At 36.1% G+C, this 18,114-nt stretch overlaps 1 protein-coding gene across 8 annotated transcripts in view; it reads left to right on the top strand.

Moving 5' to 3' along the window:
• Nucleotides 1-18,114, top strand: part of FSTL5 (follistatin like 5) — a 765,145-nt gene that overhangs the window by 51,308 nt on the left and 695,723 nt on the right. For 4 of the 8 annotated variants that reach the window (XM_082461701.1, XM_082461708.1, XM_082461706.1 and 1 more), the window contains one exon: nucleotides 16,645-16,786. In XM_082461701.1, the coding sequence (XP_082317827.1) occupies nucleotides 16,661-16,786 (126 nt within the window). In that variant the 5' untranslated portion in view covers nucleotides 16,645-16,660. Of the gene's footprint in view, nucleotides 1-12,032; nucleotides 12,095-12,365; nucleotides 13,281-13,942; nucleotides 14,554-16,644; nucleotides 16,787-18,114 lie in introns of those variants that run through there. The other 4 variants (XM_082461704.1, XM_082461703.1, XM_082461702.1 and 1 more) reach the window with 4 other exon arrangements.

The following is an 18,114-nucleotide window of genomic DNA, read 5'->3' as shown; positions in this document are numbered from 1 at the left end:
TTAAATACAGAGGAAATTAAGTTGTTCCCTGTGCAGCACTTCATTGTTAAACTGACAAATATTTTTCCTTGTATACTAAGTGTAGTCCCAGATTTAAAGAACATAGGCTGCTAGAAAGCTTGGTATGGAATAGGTTGAATTTAAAATGTCTGACATTGACAAAATTGCAATGATTTCTTTTAATAGCAAATAAAATCTGTAACATAGTACCTTTGGGATTTTAGGCATAGTCAATCCTAAGAGCTGTATTCTTCCTTAATTTACATTTTAAGTGCCTATCAAGGTAGAAGGCAATGAATTCAGAAGACAGAGCCTATAATGATGTTCTCTTCTCTTGATCCAGGGCAATATCTTCAAGGTCATATAATATATTATTATTTTTAAACTTATAAAGCATCATTTTTTCATATCATATCAGTCAAACTTATTACTGTTTAGATACAAAGTAGGAGAATAGGTCTTTCACACCAAACATATAGGCAATTGCTAATCTTTAGGTAACATTTTGCAATGTGCAATAAGTTACATCCATTGTGTTTCAGGGAAAAAAGAGAAAAACCAAGATCATTGTGGTTGGTTTTAATTTGCATGATCCCTTCCAGCTGGTGCTTGCTTTGAAAAGAATGAAGGTATTTTTTATAACTTTCAGTTTATATGTCCATGACATACAGATGTTGTTCCTTAATATTTTGGATATATTATTGAAAATAAAAAGGCAAAGGGAAAGTGAACTTTATTATTCTGATTCAATTTTTCTTTTATGAATCAGGTGAGTAGATCAGGTGAATAAAGAAAAGTGGGGAAAGAGACTGCAGAAGGATGGCTAGAAATGTGAAATGAAATCAGGACAATATTGTGTGATGGAAGTGAAAGTGTCAATAAAGACCTCACTTCTGGAGGCAGTTTCAGCGGACTAGTGGGGAGACACCCTGGGTTGAGAACTCTAAAGCAGTGTTAAAAAAATAGTTTATAAACACAGCCACAAATAGAATCCATCTCTTTCGACTTTTAGCCTCCTGTTATTTCCACTATAGTGTGCCGCTGCTCAGTATTGAAAGGACTTTTGTAAGGTTTGTAGAAATAAATACCTTCAGTTTATCACCCACCAGAAGAAAATGTGCCTGTTTGATGCCAGACTTCTGGGAAAATGAACTAAAATTCAGAAATGTAACGTGTAACAAATTATATGAAAAATAGAGGAATGATATTGTAGTGGCTTCTTATTTTTGAACTAGTCACACATAAGACGGGTGGGCATAGAGTAGAGGAAAGCTAAGAGCAGATGAGCTGGGTCGCATCACCTTGGCCGTGTTAGAACAGGATTGTGACCTGTTATGTTTCACCATGTTATGGACCACAGCTCTCAGCAAGGTGATACTGGTGGTCCATTGTGTGCACATACTAAGATATTTAATCCAGAATATTATGATCAAACTTTCTCTAAGGTAACTGAGATTATTCATTGTGAAGAAGAAACTGACAGCCCATGATTTAATAAGCTGAACACAAAGAAGTGAATAAAGTTTATTTTTTGAAGTATTGTCTACCGAGGTCATCATAAAAATGGACATAGGGAATTAATTTAACTTGAGGCTACGCATAATACACTTTTCGACTACTGAATCATAAATGTATTATAAAGTCCAGGGACTTCTTTTGGGAGATTGAAAATGAGTCACTGAAGGTTGTATTTATTTTTTCTGCCTAAATTTGAGGTGCTGGTGTATACAGTTGGAAGTCCAGCCTACTGTAATGTTATACAATTTACAACATTTCCTGGGTTAAGTCAGCTAGATGCAAAGTTCATTCTTTATGAATCTATGTATCCTGTATTATATATAGCCACCTATGTATACCTATGGACATCCACATAGTTATATAACTACATAAACCACAATATATGTATATATATATGTGTGTGTGTGTGTGTGTGTATATATATACACGGTATATGTGTTTATATGAAACTACTGTGTAATTGCAGTTGTATGAGGACAGCTGTAACCATCTATGTATAACTTTAACCACAACTACATTATTGTGCAGCGAAGATTATTGTGCAGAACAAAGGAACAAGAGAAAGGTTTTCCAAACATTCTATTCAAACAACACGATTCTCTAGAGATGGTGTCTCTGGTGGCCTACCAGCTGGCTTCTGGAAACTCTAGCAAGTAGCAAATACAAGGATGCTGGGGTTCACAGAGATGCAGTTTCTAAACAAAACCTCATTGATACCTGTGTGTCCTTTTCTTCCATAGTGAATGGATTCTACCGGGTGTGTTATAGTATTAGAAAAAATAATACCTGTGTACTTGGAATCAGGACAGCTGTATTCCCGCCCACTTCTACTTTCCTCATAGGCAAACCTTATTCTAACCGGTTCTCATATTCATCACAAATAAAAAGAAGTGGTTACACTAGGTCTCCACTATGTTTTTCAGTTCTGTTACCTGTTGTATGTTGTACTTGAATATCGTATTTAAAAAATGTTTTCTTTTTAGTGCACCACAATAGTTAATATAACTGAGTATAAATAGTTTTGTAAAGCAAAGATGGTTTTGGAAAACAATATTTACCACCTAGCATGCTTTTCATAATGTGAGACTTTCATTTGCTTAAAGCAGAGTAACACACATTTTTTAATTAAATGGAATTCAGTGTGAATATTTTCTCCTAGTGCAAGCTTAAATTATTGTACATTTTAGACTGCAGTCCTAAAATGGCAAAGAATATATTTTATCTATATTTAGCTTCTTTCAGCTTCAAATTAAGCTGGCTATTGAAAGGTATAATTGATTAGAATCTCTACGGTTTTTGTTATCTGAATTAATGACTCAGATGTCATTACAAGTTCCACCTTCCTTGAAAGAGTGAAATTAATTTAATGGTCATAATTCTCATTATTTAACACTTATAATTCTATTCTTATCCCAGATGTTTAAAAAAAGTGTATTGCCCATGTTAGAATTTTTCAACATAGAGCATTACACTTAAAAGTTTTAGACACTTTCACAATATGAAACATAGGATTAAGAATAAAGTTCCATGTTTGCTGGTGTTTCCATATAGATTTGAACCACCCTTACCCATGCAGTCTGGACACAGAAGTCACATAGCTACTGCTCTCACATTATAGCTGCATTTGTTTATCTTAAGTCTTCATTTACATTGATCTAAAGCAAAAAGAAGTGAAGGGTTCCCTCTTCCAGTAGTATGCAGTCTGAGTAATTAGTTTGTTTTCTTTTTTTTTCTCTATGGCTACTTCTCGTATAGGCTATCCCGTTATATCTGCAACATTATGTGTGTCTTAAAAGTAGAATTATGTAACAGAACCATGGGTCAAATTTGATCAGAGTCATTCTTGGACACTTTATCTTGAGAAGTTTCCCTTTATTTATATATTAATTCAATATGAGCAATAATACCTATCAGGAAATGTTTTTGGATAATTATAAATACATTGTAGGCATTATCCCAGTATGTCTAGCTGGGTATACATGATCTGATTATCCTTTGCTGCTCTCCCCTATGATTATACAACTCTTAGCTGTTTTCTAGTTGGTTTTGTTTTGTATTCAAATGATACTCATTAGGATGAGTATTTGAAGATAGTACATTTATTGGGAGAATCCATTGCTCTGATGTGGAGAATTCACTGCTGGATGGAGAGAATCCACCTCCCTGACGGGGAGAATCCACTGTCCATAATAAAACTGGGTTCTTTGGATAATATTTCCTTCTAAGAGAAATGTCAAATTAAAACTCAACCTCAGAGTTCACAGTGGTGGATGTCATGGTAAAATGGGTCAAGAGATGAAAACAGTTGCTGCAACAGACAAGACTGAGGAATGTAGGAGAATCTTGCTGGCCGCTCCAATTTCATTTGAGCCAAAGAATGAAAAGGTTGTCTGTCTTTGACAAGAGAGGCTTTTTTAAAGGAACTTCCCATTGAAAGCCAAGCTCAAAGGTTTTGATCCAGGGGGAAAAGAAAAGCTTTTTGTGATACATGCAATTTGACTTCTAGATTAATTTCATAGCCAGTTTTAATGAATACTTTTGACCACATGGAGCATATTAAGAATCCTTTTATGTACAGCTATAATTTCAAATTAATTACTTATCACCATTAATTATGAATTAATCAATCAAAATTATTTATTAAGCTTATGCTGTGTGCCATGTACTGCTCTGATTCACACAAATGATTAACAAAGTCCTGTCTTTATGAGATGACTTCTGGTTGGATACAGAGTACACACAAGCAAACCAGTGAAAATACAGGCTGTCAGATAATAAGAGCTGTGGGCTCTAGTCCTTCCATTCTAATGAAAATGCCCATCTATCATTTTTCTAAAATTGCCAGTTTACTCTTTTCATTTCCTCCACCTCCTAGCAGCACTTAATCTTCTGTTTCAACTAAACTTGCCTGAGGGCTTAGTCTTTGGACCTTTTCTCCTATCTAACTTCTTCCCATTTCTACCTAGAGTAAAAGACATATAAATTTTCACAAACCCAAACAGGTATCTCCAGGCTATACCGCATTGCCAAGCTCCAGGTTCAATATCCCAGTGCCTATTTAACATCTCCAGTAGGACTACAAAAGGCATCACACACAAAAAAAATCATAATTTTCTCTTGCAAATCTGTTCTTCCCTGTATCTTCTCCTGATCAATAAATCTACTCAGTAAGAATAATCTGGTACAGGTGCTAGACTGTATAAGCTCATAAATTTCTTTTTACAGATGGGGGTCCAAGTAAGGCAATTGGTTTCGCTTAGGTTTTACAGCATGACACAAGGTAGTCTGGAAGTCCGTTTCTCCATCTCATTGAATTGCAGGATACCAGAAAGGAAAAAAGGCACTAGTAATCGTGTAGGCACCTCCCTCACCCAGAATAGAGCAAAGAGAAGTCTGTGGAAGTTAAGAAAAGTGTTAAATTGTGACAGAACCAGTTCAGTGTACTTCCTTCTATATCTATATGAGGATGATAGCCTTTCTTAAACTGATAACCACAGTGCAAGGTAAAAAGTCTTCTAAGGGAGATACATAAAAATTGCAGCAGAGAGCAGTCAAGTTCATGTGAGATTGGCAGGGAAGTTTTCACAAAGGAGGTGACTGGGGCTATTTCTTGAAAGACCTATGGTAGTTTTCTAGGGTGGAGTGAGATGCTGTGGGGATACTCCAGGTGAAACTCTTAGGATACTTGACTCCTCTAAAACATTTGTTAATGTTGGGGATTTGCTTTACCTTAACATTCCTTTCATTCATAGGCATGATACCAAAGTTTCCTTCTCCATATCAAATTCTGCATTTTGTTCCTAAAGCAATACTTTAACACTCTTATTTTGTTTTCCCAAACGATTAGACATTAGAATACAGAGAATGCATAAACAAATCAAAATCCCTCAAATTTGAATCTACTGAATAATGTAAGTACTCTAAATCCTACTGCCAAAAGCAGTTATGCCATATGGTGAAAAAAAAAAAAGTTTGATTCAGAGAAAAATACTATTTGTTTGAAAAAGAGAAAAAAAAAACCTCTGTCCATCCCCCTTACCACTTTTTAAATTTTATTTTACTTTATTTATTTATTCTTTAAACATCTTTATTAGAGTATAATTGCTTTACAATGGTGTGTCAGTTTCTGCTTTATAATAACAAAGTGAATCAGTTATACATATACATATGTTCCCATATCTCTTCCCTCTTGCATCTCCCTCCCTCCTACCCTCCCTATCCCACCCCTCTAGGTGGTCACAAAGCACCGAGCTGATCTCCCTGTGCTATGCGGCTGCTTCCCACTAGCTATCTATTTTACGTTTGGTAGTGTATATATATCCATGCCACTCTCTCACTTTGTTCCAGCTTACCCTTCCCCCTCCCCGTATCCTCAAGTCCATTCTCTAGTAGATCTGCATCTTTATTCCCATCTTGCCCTTAGGTTCTTCTGACCATTTTCTTTTTTTTAAATTCCATATATATGTGTCAGCATACGGTATTTGTTTTTCTCTTTCTCACTTACTTCAAGCTGTATGACATTCTCTAGGTCCATCCACCTCACTACAAATAACTCAGTTTTGTTCCTTCTTATGGCTGAGTAATATTCCATTGTATATATGTGCCACATCTTTATCCATTCATCTGTCGATGGACACTTAGGTTGCTGCCATGTCCTGGCTATTGTAAATAGAGCTGCAATGAACATTTTGGTACATGACTCTTTTTGAATTATGGTTTTCTCAGGGTATATGCCCAGCAGTGGGATTGCTGGGTCATATGGTAGTTCTATTTTTAGTTTTTTAAGGAATCTCCATACTGTTCTCCATAGTGGCTGTATCAATTTACATTCCCACCAACAGTGCAAGAGACTTCCCTTTTCTCCACACCCTCTCCAGCACTTATTGTTTGTAGATATTTTGATGGTGGCCATTCTGACTGGTGTGAGATGATATCTCATTGTAGTTTTGATTTGCATTTCTCTAATGATTAATAATGTTGAGCATTCTTTCATGTGTTTGTTGGCAATCTGTATATCTTCTTTGGAGAAATGTCAGTTTAGGTCTTCTGCCCATTTTTGGCTTGGGTTGTTTCACTTTTTGATATTGAGCTGCATGAGTTGCTTGTATGTTTTGGAGATTAATCCTTTGTCAGTTGCTTCATTTGCAAATATTTTCTACACTCTCAGGGTTCCCTTTTCGTCTTGTTTATGGTTTCCTTTGCTGTGCAAAAGCTTTTAAGTTTCGTTAGGTCCCATTTCTTTATTTTTGTTTTTATTTCCATTTCTCTAGGAGGTGGGTCAAAAAGGATCTTGCTGTGATTTATGTCATAGAGTGTTCTGCCTATGTTTTCCTCTAAGAGTTTGATGGTGTCTGGACTTACATTTAGGTCTTTAATCCATTTTGAGTTTATTTTTGTGTGTGGTGTTACAGAGTGTTCTAATTTCATTCTTTTACATGTAGCTGTTCAGTTTTCCCAGCACCACTTATTGAAGAGGCTGTCTTTTCTCCACTGTATATTCTTGCATCCTTTATCAAAGATAAGGTGACCATATGTGTGTGGGTTTATCTCTGGGTTTTCTATCCTGTTCCATTGATCTATATTTCTGCTTTTGTGCCAGTACCATACTGTCTTGATTACTGTAACATTGCAGTATAGTCTGAAGTCAGGGAGCCTGATTCCTCAAGCTCCTTTTTTTCTTTCTCAAGATTGCTTTGGCTATTCGGGGTCTTTTGTGTTTCCATGCAAATTGTGAAATTTTTCGTTCTAGTTCTGTGAAAAATGTCAGTGTTAGTTTGATAGGGGTTGCATTGACTCTGTAGATTGCTTTGGGTAGTACAGTCATTTTCACAATGTTGATTCTTCCAATCCAAGAACATGGTATATCTCTCCATCTATTTGTATCATCTTTAATTTCTTTCATCAGGGTCTTATAATTTTCTGCATACAGGTCTTTTGTCTCCTTAGGTAGGTTTATTCCTAGATATTTTATTCTTTTTGTTGCAATGGTAAATGGGAGTGTTTTTGTAATTTCCCTTTCAGATTTTTCATCATTAGTGTATAGAAATGATAGAGATTTCTGTGCATTAATTTTTTATCCTGCTACTTTACCAAATTCATTGATTAACTCTAGTAGTTTTCTGGTGCATCTTTAGGATTCTCTATGTATAGTATCATGTCATCTGCAAACAGTGACAGCTTTACTTCTTCTTTTCCAATTTGGATTCCTTTTATTTCTTTTTCTTCTCTGATTGCTGTGGTTAAAACTTCCAAAACTATGTTGAATAATAGTGGTGAGGGTGAACAATCTTGTCTTGTTCCTGATCTTAGTGGAAATGGTTTCAGTTGTTCACCATTGAGGATGATGTTGGCTGTGGGTTTGTCATATATGGCCTTTATTATGTTGAGGAAAGTTCCCTCTATGCCTACGTTCTGGAGGGTTTTTATCATAAATGGGTGTTGAATTTTGTTGAAAGCTTTCTCTGAATCTATTGAGATAATCATATGGTTTTTATCCTTTAATTTGTTAATATGGTGTATCACGTTGTTTGCGTGTATTGAAGAATCCTTGCTTTCCTGGGATAAACCCTACTTGATCATAATGTATGATCCATTTAATGTGCTGTTGGATTCTGTTTGCTAGTATTTTGTTGAGGATGTTTGCATCATGTTCATCAGTGATATTGGCCTGTAGTTTTCTTTCTTTGTGACATCTTTGTCTAGTTTTGGTATCAGAGTGATGGTGGCCTCGTAGAATGAGTTTGGGAGTGTTCCTCCCTCTGTAAAATTTTGGAAGAGTTTGAGAAGGATAGGTGTTAGCTCTTCTCTTAAAGTTTGATAGAATTTGCCTGTGAAGCCATCTGGTCCTGGGCTTTTGTTTGTTGGAAGATTTTTAATCACAGTTTCAATTTCAGTGCTTGTGATTGGTCTGTTCATATTTTCTATTTCTTCCTGGTTCAGTCTCGGCATGTTGTGCATTTCTAAGAATTTGTCCATTTCTTCCAGGTTGTCCATTTTATTGGCATATAGTTGCTTGTAATAATCTCTCATGATCCTTTGTATTTCGGCAGTGTCAATTGTTACTTGTTTTTCATTTCTAATTCTATTGATTTGAGTCTTCTCCCTTTTTTTCTTGATAAGTCTGGCTAATGGTTTATCAATTTTGTTTATCTTCTCAAAGAACCAGCTTTTAGTTTTGTTGATCTTTGCTAACGTTTCCTTCATTTCTTTTTCATTTATTTCTGATCTGATCTTTATGATTTCTTTCTTTCTGCTAACTTTGGGGCTTTTTTGTTCTTCTTTCTCTAATTGCTTTAGGTGTAAGGTTAGGTTGTTTATTTGAGATGTTTCTTGTTTCTTAAGGTAGGCTTGTACAGCTATAAACTTCCCTCTTAGAACTGCTTTTGCTGTATCCCATAGGATTTGGGTCCTCATGTTTTCATTGTCATTTGTTTCTAGGTATTTTTTGATTTCCTCTTTGATTACTTCAGTGATCTTTTGGTTATTAAGTAGTGTGTTGTTTAGCCTCCATGTGTTTGTATTTCTTACAGATCTTGTCCTGTAATTGATATCTAGTCTCATAGCGTTGTGGTCGGAAAAGATACTTGATACAATTTCAATTTTCTTAAATTTACCAAGGCTTGATTTGTGACCCAAGATATGATCTATCTTGGAGAATGTTCCATGAGCACTTGAGAAGAATGTGTATTCTGTTGTTTTTGGATGGAATGTCCTATAAATATCAAGTCCATCTTGTTTAATGTATCATTTAAAGCTTGTGTTTCCTTATTTGTTTTCATTCTGGATGATCTGTCCATTGGTGAAAGTGGGGTGTTAAAGTCCCCTACTATGATTGTGTTACTGTCGATTTCCCCTTTTATGGCTGTCAGTATTTGACTTATGTATTGAGGTGCTCCTATGTTGGATGCATAAATATTTACAATTGTTATATCTTCTTCTTGGATTGATCCCTTGATCATTATGGAGTGTCCTTCTTTGTCTCTTGTAGTAGTCTTTGTTTTAAAGTCTATTTTGTCTGATATGAGAATTTCTACTCCAGCTTTCTTTTGATTTCCATTTGCATGGAATATCTTTTTCCATCCCCTCACTTTCAGTCTGTATGTGTCCCTAGGTCTGAAGTGGGTCTCTTGTAGACAGCATATATATGGGTCTTGTTTTTGTATCCATTCAGCCAGTCTATGTGTTTTGGTTGGAGCATTTAATCCATTTACATTTAAGGTAATTATCAGTATGTATGTTCCTATTACCATTTTCTTAATTGTTTAGGGTTTATTATTGTAGGTGTTCTCCTTTTCTTGTGTCTCCTGCCTGGATAAGTTCCTCTAGCATTTGTTGTAAAGCTGGTTTGGTGGTGCTGAATTCTCTTAGCTTTTGCTTGTCTGTAAGGCTTTTAATTTCTCCATCAAATCTGAATGAGATCCTTGCTGGGTAGAGTAATCTTGGTTGTAGGTTTTTCTCTTTCATCACTTTAAATATGTCCTGCCACTCCCTTCTGGCTTGCAGAGTTTCTGCTGAAAGATCAGCTGTTAACCTTATGGGGATTCCCTTGTGTGTTATTTGTTGTTTTTCCCTTGCTGCTTTTAATATTTCTTCTTTGTATTTAATTTTTTATAGTCTGATTAATATGTGTCTTGGTGTGTTTCTCCTTGGATTTATCCTGTATGGGACTTTTTGTGCTTCCTGAACTTGATTAATTATTTCCTTTCCCATATTAAGGAAGTTTTCAACTATAATCTCTTCAAATATTTTCTCAGTACCTTGCTTTTTCTCTTCTTCTTCTGGGACCCCTATAATTTGAATGTTGGTGCCTTTAATGTTGTCCCAGAGGTCTCTGAGACTGTCCTCAATTCTTTTCATTCTTTTTTCTGTATTCTGCTCTGCATTAGTTATTTCCACTATTTTATTTTCCATGTCACTTATCCGTTCTTCTGCCTCAGTTATTCTGCCATTGATCCCTTCTAGAGAAATTTTAATTTCATTTATTGTGTTGTTCATCTCTGTTTGTTTGCTCTGTACTTTTTCTAGGTCCTTGTTAAACGTTTCTTGTATTTTCTCTATTCTATTTCCAAGATTTTGGATCATCTTTAGTGTCATTATTCTGAATTGCTTTTCAGGTAGACTGCCTATTTCCTCTTCATTTGTTAGGTCTGGTGAGTTTTTGCCTTGCTCCTTCATCTGCTGTGTGTTTCTCTGTCTTCTCATTTTGGTTAACTTACTGTGTTTAGGGTCCTTTTTTTGCAGGCTACAAGTTCGTAGTTTCCGTTGTTTCTGGTGTCTGTCCCCAGAGACTAAGTTTGGTTCAGTGGGCTGTGTGGGCTTCCTGGTGGAGGGAACTAGTGCCTGTATTGTGGTGGATGAGGCTGGATCTTGTCGTTCTGGTGGGCAGGTCCACATCTGGTGATGTGTTTTGGGGTGTCTGTGGCCTTATTATGATTTTTGGCAGCCTCTGTGCTAATGGATGGGGTTGTGTTCCTGTCTTGCTAGTTGTTTGGCATAGGGTGTCCACTGTAGCTTGCTGCTCGTTGAGTGGAGCTGGGTCTTGGCATTGAGATGGAGATCTCTGGGAGATTTTCGCCGTTTGATATTACATGGAGCTGGGAGGTCTCTTGTGGACCAGTGTCCTGAAGTTGGCTCTCGCACCTCAGTGGCACAGCCCTACACTTGGCTGGAGCACCAAGAGCCTGTCCTCCACATGGTTCAGAATAAAAGGGAGAAAAAAAAGAAAGAAGACGATAAAATGAAATAAAATAAAGTAAAATAAAATAAAATAAAGTTATTTAAATAAAAAGATAAAAAATAATTATTAAGAAACAAAATTTTTTTAAGTAATAAAAAAAAAAAAAAGGACAGATAGAACCCTAGGACAAATGGTAAAAGCAAAGCTATACAGACAAAGTTACACACAGAAGCATACACATACACACTCACAAAAAGAGAACAAGGGGACAAAATATATATATCTTTGATCCCAAAGTCCACCTCCTCAATTTGTGATGATTCGTTGTCTATTCAGGTATTCAACAGATGCAGGCACATCAAGTTGTTTGTGAAGATTTAATTCGCTGCTCCTGAGGCTGCTGGGAGAGATTTCCCTTTCTCTTCTTTGTTCGCACAGCTCCTGGGGTTCAGCTTTGGATTTGGACCCGTCTCTGCGTGTACGTCGCCTGAGGGCGTCTGTTCTTCGCTCAGACAGGACGGGGTTAAAGGAGCAGAGGCTTCACAGGCTTTGGCTCACTCAGGCTGGGGGGAGGGAGGGGTACGGAGGAGGCGGGGCGAGCCTGCGGCGTCAGAGGCGTCGTGACGTTGCAGCAGCCCGAGGCGCGGCGTGCGTTCTCCCAGGGAAGTTGTCCCCGGATCACGGGAGCCTGGCCGTGGCGGGCTGCAGCGGCTCCCGGGAGGGGCGGTGTGGAGAGTGACCTGTGCTCGCACACAGGCTTCTTGGTGGCAGCAGCAGCGGCCTTAGCGTCTCAGGCCCGTCTCTGTGGTCCGCGCTGATGGCCATGGCTTGCGCCCATCTCTGGAGCTCGTTTAGGCGGCGCTCTGAATCCCCTCTCCTCGCGCACCAGGAAACAAAGAGGTAAGAAAAAGTCTCTTGCCTCTTCGGCAGCTGCAGACCTTTTCCTGGACTCCCTCCCGGCTCGCTGTGGCGCACTAACCCCTTCAGGCTGTGTTCACGCTGCCAACCCCAGTCCCCTGTGATCCGACCGCAGCCCGCGCCTCAGCTCCCAGCCCCGCCCGCCCCGGCGGGGGAGCAGACAAGCCTCTCGGGCTGGTGAGTGCTGCTCGGTGCCGAGCCTCCATGCGGGAATCTCTCCGCTTTGCCCTCCGCACCCCTGTGGCTGCGCTCTCATCCGTGGCTCTGAAGCTTCCCCCCCTCCGCCACCCGCAGTATCCGCCCACGAAGGAGCTCCTAGTGTGTGGAAACCTTTCCTCCTTCACGGCTCCCTCCCACTGGTGCAGGTCCCGTCCCTATTCTTTTGTCTGTGTTTTTTCTGTTTTCTTTTGCCCTACCCAAGTACGTGGGAAGTTTCTTGCCTTTTGGGAGGTCTGAGGTCTTCTGCCAGCGTTCAGTAGGTGTTCTGTACGAGTTGTTCCATATGTAGATGTATTTCTGATGTATCTGTGGGGAGGAAGGTGATCTCTGCGTCTTACTCTTCCACCATCTTGAAGCTCCTCCTGAAACAGGGTTTCCCTCTTACTATTTTTAAGTCCAACTTTGTTACCTATGATGTTAGGCAGATACCTTTTAGGTAACATGCATTTTGTTTTCTCTAAGTTAATAGGTTGTTTTCTGATGCTTCCATATAAATATTGAGGTTAGAAGGAAATGTCGTAGGATCATTATCACACCAATCTGCTCCAGCTGGTTTGTTTTTGTCACATGTTTTTCAGTGTTCTTACTGAGCTGTCAACAAACTGCCAATTAATTATGAAAACCTAACAGGTTGTCAGAGGTTACTATACCGAGAAAGTGAGCTCATGAGTCAGTGTATCAGGGGATCAATTATTGCTGATTTAAAATTTCCAGAACAGCTTCTGTGGACAAGTGAACTTTAAAAAATACAATAATAACGCCTTTGGATTCTATAGACGAAGAGAAGTAAGAAGGTAATAATTATTTTCTGAGTATCCTTTGAGAAGAGCCATCTTTATGTTTAGGTTGCCATTTGATAACTATATAATTGAATTCAAGTATTTTCCTTAGTGATATTTCAATGGAGAAAATCTTATGAGGTACCATTCACAGAAGATAAACACGGAAGGTAGTCTTTGTCCTTTGTTTAACCACTGCTGAGCTCAAATGTCTATCTGCAATAGAAATCAGAGATCTCCTAAAAAAATGTTATCTGACTTTTAATATTAACTCTTTTTTACTTTATCTGTAATACCAAGTAAATCACTCCAGTTGTATGACAGTTTTTGATAAGATAAAACATTCTTATTTTTGTATAATGTGGTATTTTTAAGAAATTTTAGACTTGAAAATCATAAGACTACCACTGAAGAAAAAATGAATCACGGTTAAGAGTATCAGAAAAGTAGATTAAAATAGTATAAATAGGTTGCATATATCAATACTACACCAAAGATTTACGCACTGACTTATTTTTCTCAACTAATGAAATTTCTTAAAGTAGATATTCCTATCCTTTTGCTTTTTGGCAGAAAATATATTTCAGCAGATTGTTGATCTAATTATCAATGTGTAGAAGTTCACTCACCCAAAATTTATGAGATCTTTATTCACGTAATTAACTGTTCATTTGTTCTGTATTTTATAGTAGATGAACTTTTTTCCTTGTGGGATATATATATGATATATATATATATATATATATATATATATATTTTGTGTGTGTGTGTATGTGTGTATATACATATATATATATATATATATGTATATACACACACACACACAAAAAAGAGAGAATTAGAGGGAGTTTAGGAGGGGAAAAGAAAGGGCAGAGAAAGACAAACCCTTAAGCGAACACTTTTAGGAAATTTATGACCTCACCTTCACCTAGAATCATAATGCTACAGGGTTGTTGCCATGCCTCTTTCCTCCTTCTCCTGCTTCACAACAGAAGGAACATAGTATTCAGAGCTCTGAAAAAATACCCCTTCACCTGAACTGTTCGCTTTATTCTCGGTCTCTATCTTGAATTTGAAATATTCCATCCAGTTGTCTTATAAACAAATATTTACCTCTGGGAGAAGGATTAGACTATACGTCAAAATGACAGCAGAAGGAAGGATTGCAAATGAAAATATTTAGTTTTCTCAGGTTAGTTTTCAGATGTTTTGTAACAGTAGTGGAAATGGGAATTGCATTCAGAATTGTCAGAATGCAGGAAAACACGCTCTTTCTTGTTTCCCTTGCATGCAAGATGACATTCATTTATGCATTCATTCATTGTATGTCCAGTAGATGAAAGGCAATTTGGTGGGTCCAGATGATATAATGGTGGGGAAAAAAAACAAAACAAAACAGATTCCAGCAACCACAAAGTTTGAAGGAGACAGATATATAGTCTTGTGAGTACATTTTAAAGTAATCATATTAATGTTGTATAATTACAAAGAGATGCTCTGAAATGAAAGAATACTGATCTATGAGTAGAGTAACTAAGAAATGTAAGTCAAGCTTCATATTATGGGGAAGGATTCTAAGGGACATTTTTGATGTGTGATGGTCTTGGGTGATAAATGGGAAAATAATTGTATTTCAATTGGAGATAATAGTACATAAAAGCCTTATAGTAGGAATGGACAAAACAAGTTCAAATAACTGTATGAAATTAGTCAGGCTTGAGAACAGTTATTTAGAGAAGAGTAAGACATGCAGAGCCTAGATGCTGTAGGAACTTGTAAGAACCAGTGGTTTTGTTTTTTATCTTAAGGATAAATGTATATATCTCAAAGTTACTAGCAAAGGCAATAACATCATGATGTTTAGATTCAACATGATCGATCAGGCTGTTGTGTGGAGAAGGGATTGAAGGTGCATAAGTGTGGAAGGAGAGGAAGGATGGGATTGGAGCATTTGAAGGGAGAAGTGGTGCCTACAGCTTGAACTAGGGTTGTGGCTATAGATTTGGAAAGGAACTGATGTTTGAGAGATATCTATAGGAAGGTAGAACTAATAGAACTTAGAGATGGGTTCAATATGGAGAGTAAGGGAGACTAAGATGTCAAAAATGTCTCCTTTGTTTCTGGCTTGAGTAAAGGGTTGAATGAAAGTCTGCAAAAGCATGGCTTTATGTAGGGATGTGTATACTATGAGGAGTTTCTTTTGAAACATGAAGGCAGAGCTGTTAAGGAGGCTAATCATACCAATCTGGAGATTGAATGAGAAGCACTACATATAATTAAAACCATAGACTATGTTGAATGTCTGGCTGAGTGAATGAAGTAGGATACATGGCTAATGGGATTAAGTAATATTTAATGGCAAAATAAAGGAGTGGGATGGCTTGCAAAAGGACTGAGAAGACGTTTTTACAAACTCTATAGACACAGAAGAGATGGATGTCATAGACATCAAGTAAAGTGACCATTTCTTGAAAAAAAGAAATGTTATTTTGATAGAGTGATGAGGATAGAATCATGATTGGTCAGAAAATGGATAGAATGAGATACACAATTCCTTCCAAAAATTCAGAAGGAGAGAAGAGAAATTATCTTAAAACATGGATGATTTGAACACATTTAAAGATGGAAGAAAATTATTTAGAGACAGAGTTTAAATACACTAAATAGCAGGGTTAATCAGTTGGTTAAGTTTCTCAAGCCGGATGACCAGATTGGATTAGACAGGAGGAGAAAAAGCTCCTCCTATGGTCACAATAGTGACAAAGATGTGAAAGTGGTAAAGTGGAATATAGTTGAGGTCAAAGCATAAATTTGTTTGTTTGGAAGAGGGCTTAGAGAGTTTATATGGTGATAAATTTATGCAATTTTACAGTTTCTCTGCTATAGTCAAGAATATAGAGCTGTGGAAAGAGCCATAGGACTTTTAGTTTAAAGCACTTAAAAAGCAATTTTCTAGGAAACGTCCTCTTAGGTGCTACTGGTAAAATGCATTCATAACTCGATGTAACCTATCTGTATAATTTCTGTTGTACCTCAGTTTATTAAGTACTTACCATAGAAGACTATCCTATCAACCTCTCACCAATATTTACCAGTAAATTATAATAGCTATAGTTTTATTAAGCATTATTCATCAAATATACTCAAAGAGGAGTTTGAGATTTAAAAATATGTTGATAATTGTATTCTGTATGGATGCTTAGAAAATTTATCATTGTTTAATGTTTTCTCTCTTTTTAAAAAATTTTCTTTCAACATGTGTTTATTAATTGTTTCTCAATACATTTTTATTGGCCCCTAAATTTCTACTTATTCAGTGTTCTGTAAAACTGTATGAGTAAAACAAACAATATTTATTATGATCAAAAATATAATCTTTATTCAGAGATGCTTACCTATTATGGATTCAGTTGGCGACTGCTGCCAGGTTTTGATTAGATCTATGAAGATTTCTATTTGCTATTGAATATTTCTTGATACATTTATTCAATATAGAATGTATTTTCTGATTATTTGCAATGTTAATTTTCACAGGTGAAAAACAATAAGGATGTATAAGTGCTGGTCAGCTGTTTTGATTCTTGGATTCATTTTTCTGGAGTCAGAAGGAAGGCCAACCAAAGAAGCAGGATATGGCCTTAAATCTTATCAGCCTCTAATAAGATTGCGACACAAGGTACAGTACCCATCTGGACTTGCTCCTAGTGTCTAGCGGTTATGAACTAAACTATTGGTTGTCTGGTTTACTACTCACTTAGGAGCACTTATTTCAGAATATGCTTTCAGAATATAATTTACATAAAAATCACATTTTAAAACATGAAATGGTAGTACTTTTGGAAACTTACAACTTTGGGAATTAAATACTTTTTAACAAATTATAGAGATGGGCTATTTTAAAAATATGTCATTAAAAGTTCACGTGAAGTAATATAAAGGGTTTATAAAAATCAGTAAATATGTTAAGACCTGATCACCCAGATGCTTTCTATTATTTTGATATTAATTTTAAGTTTAGAACTTTTCAAAATAAAACAATACTGTTATGTTCTTGAATTTGTCATAAAGATAAACAGAAAAGGATGTCTGTACCATCTAGAGATATATAGTTTGGCAAAGTTTTTGTTTTTATAAAAATCATTAGACATTTTAAGTTCATCAAAAATCATAATTTTGTGTTGTCTAATGTTGAGAAAATACTTCATTTATTTATGTTAAATATTTTCAAGAAAAAAATAAGTTGACATTTAGGAATTCTATAAATTATATAGATTATATACTTACAATAAATTAAGCTAGTGCTTTTATTTTAATAACAGATCATGATACTGCAAATAAGATACTGAAGCAACATTTTATTCAATCAAATAAGTTTACAATACATTTTGGTTTTCCTAGAGAACTGAAAAAAGACAAAAATGCTGATTTTGAAAAGAACATATGTATTTTAAAATTTCTTATGCTACTTGTCTTTTAAAAAACACTTGAAATAAACATAACTATATTGATTTTCTCCCTTACATTCAATACATGTTAGTGACATTTATTTTTGCTGAAATTCTTTCATCACATTATTGTATTTTGATAAAATTGCTAACCTTTACTGGGATTTTTATGTGCCAGACACTAGGCTAAGCTATTAAATGTATTATTTTATTTAATCTTCAAAACAAACTGATGAAGACGTATCTATTTTCATTCTGTAGATGAGAAATAAAAATTCTTAGAATGTTAAAGGATTTTTCTGAATGCACATATTTATTAAATATATCAATAGGCTAGGGTATAACATGCAGGATAGATTTGATAGGAATAAAAGAGAAAATAAGTAAAATATAAAATATACTTCAATGTCAAAAATCATTGTAGAAATTTAGTCTCATGTAAAAGTAAATAAGTTATCAAAGTGTTCAGTCTGGATAAATATAATTGGAGAATTGGCCTCGTTCTACTATCTTTCAAATATCATTTGTTTCCCCTACTTCTTGGGCTAAGAATAAGTTT

Source organism: Balaenoptera physalus (genome assembly GCF_965194825.1).
Source record: "Balaenoptera physalus genome assembly, chromosome: 5".
Taxonomy (NCBI): Eukaryota; Metazoa; Chordata; class Mammalia; order Artiodactyla; family Balaenopteridae; genus Balaenoptera; species Balaenoptera physalus.
This window is presented reverse-complemented; position numbering and strand designations above follow the sequence as displayed.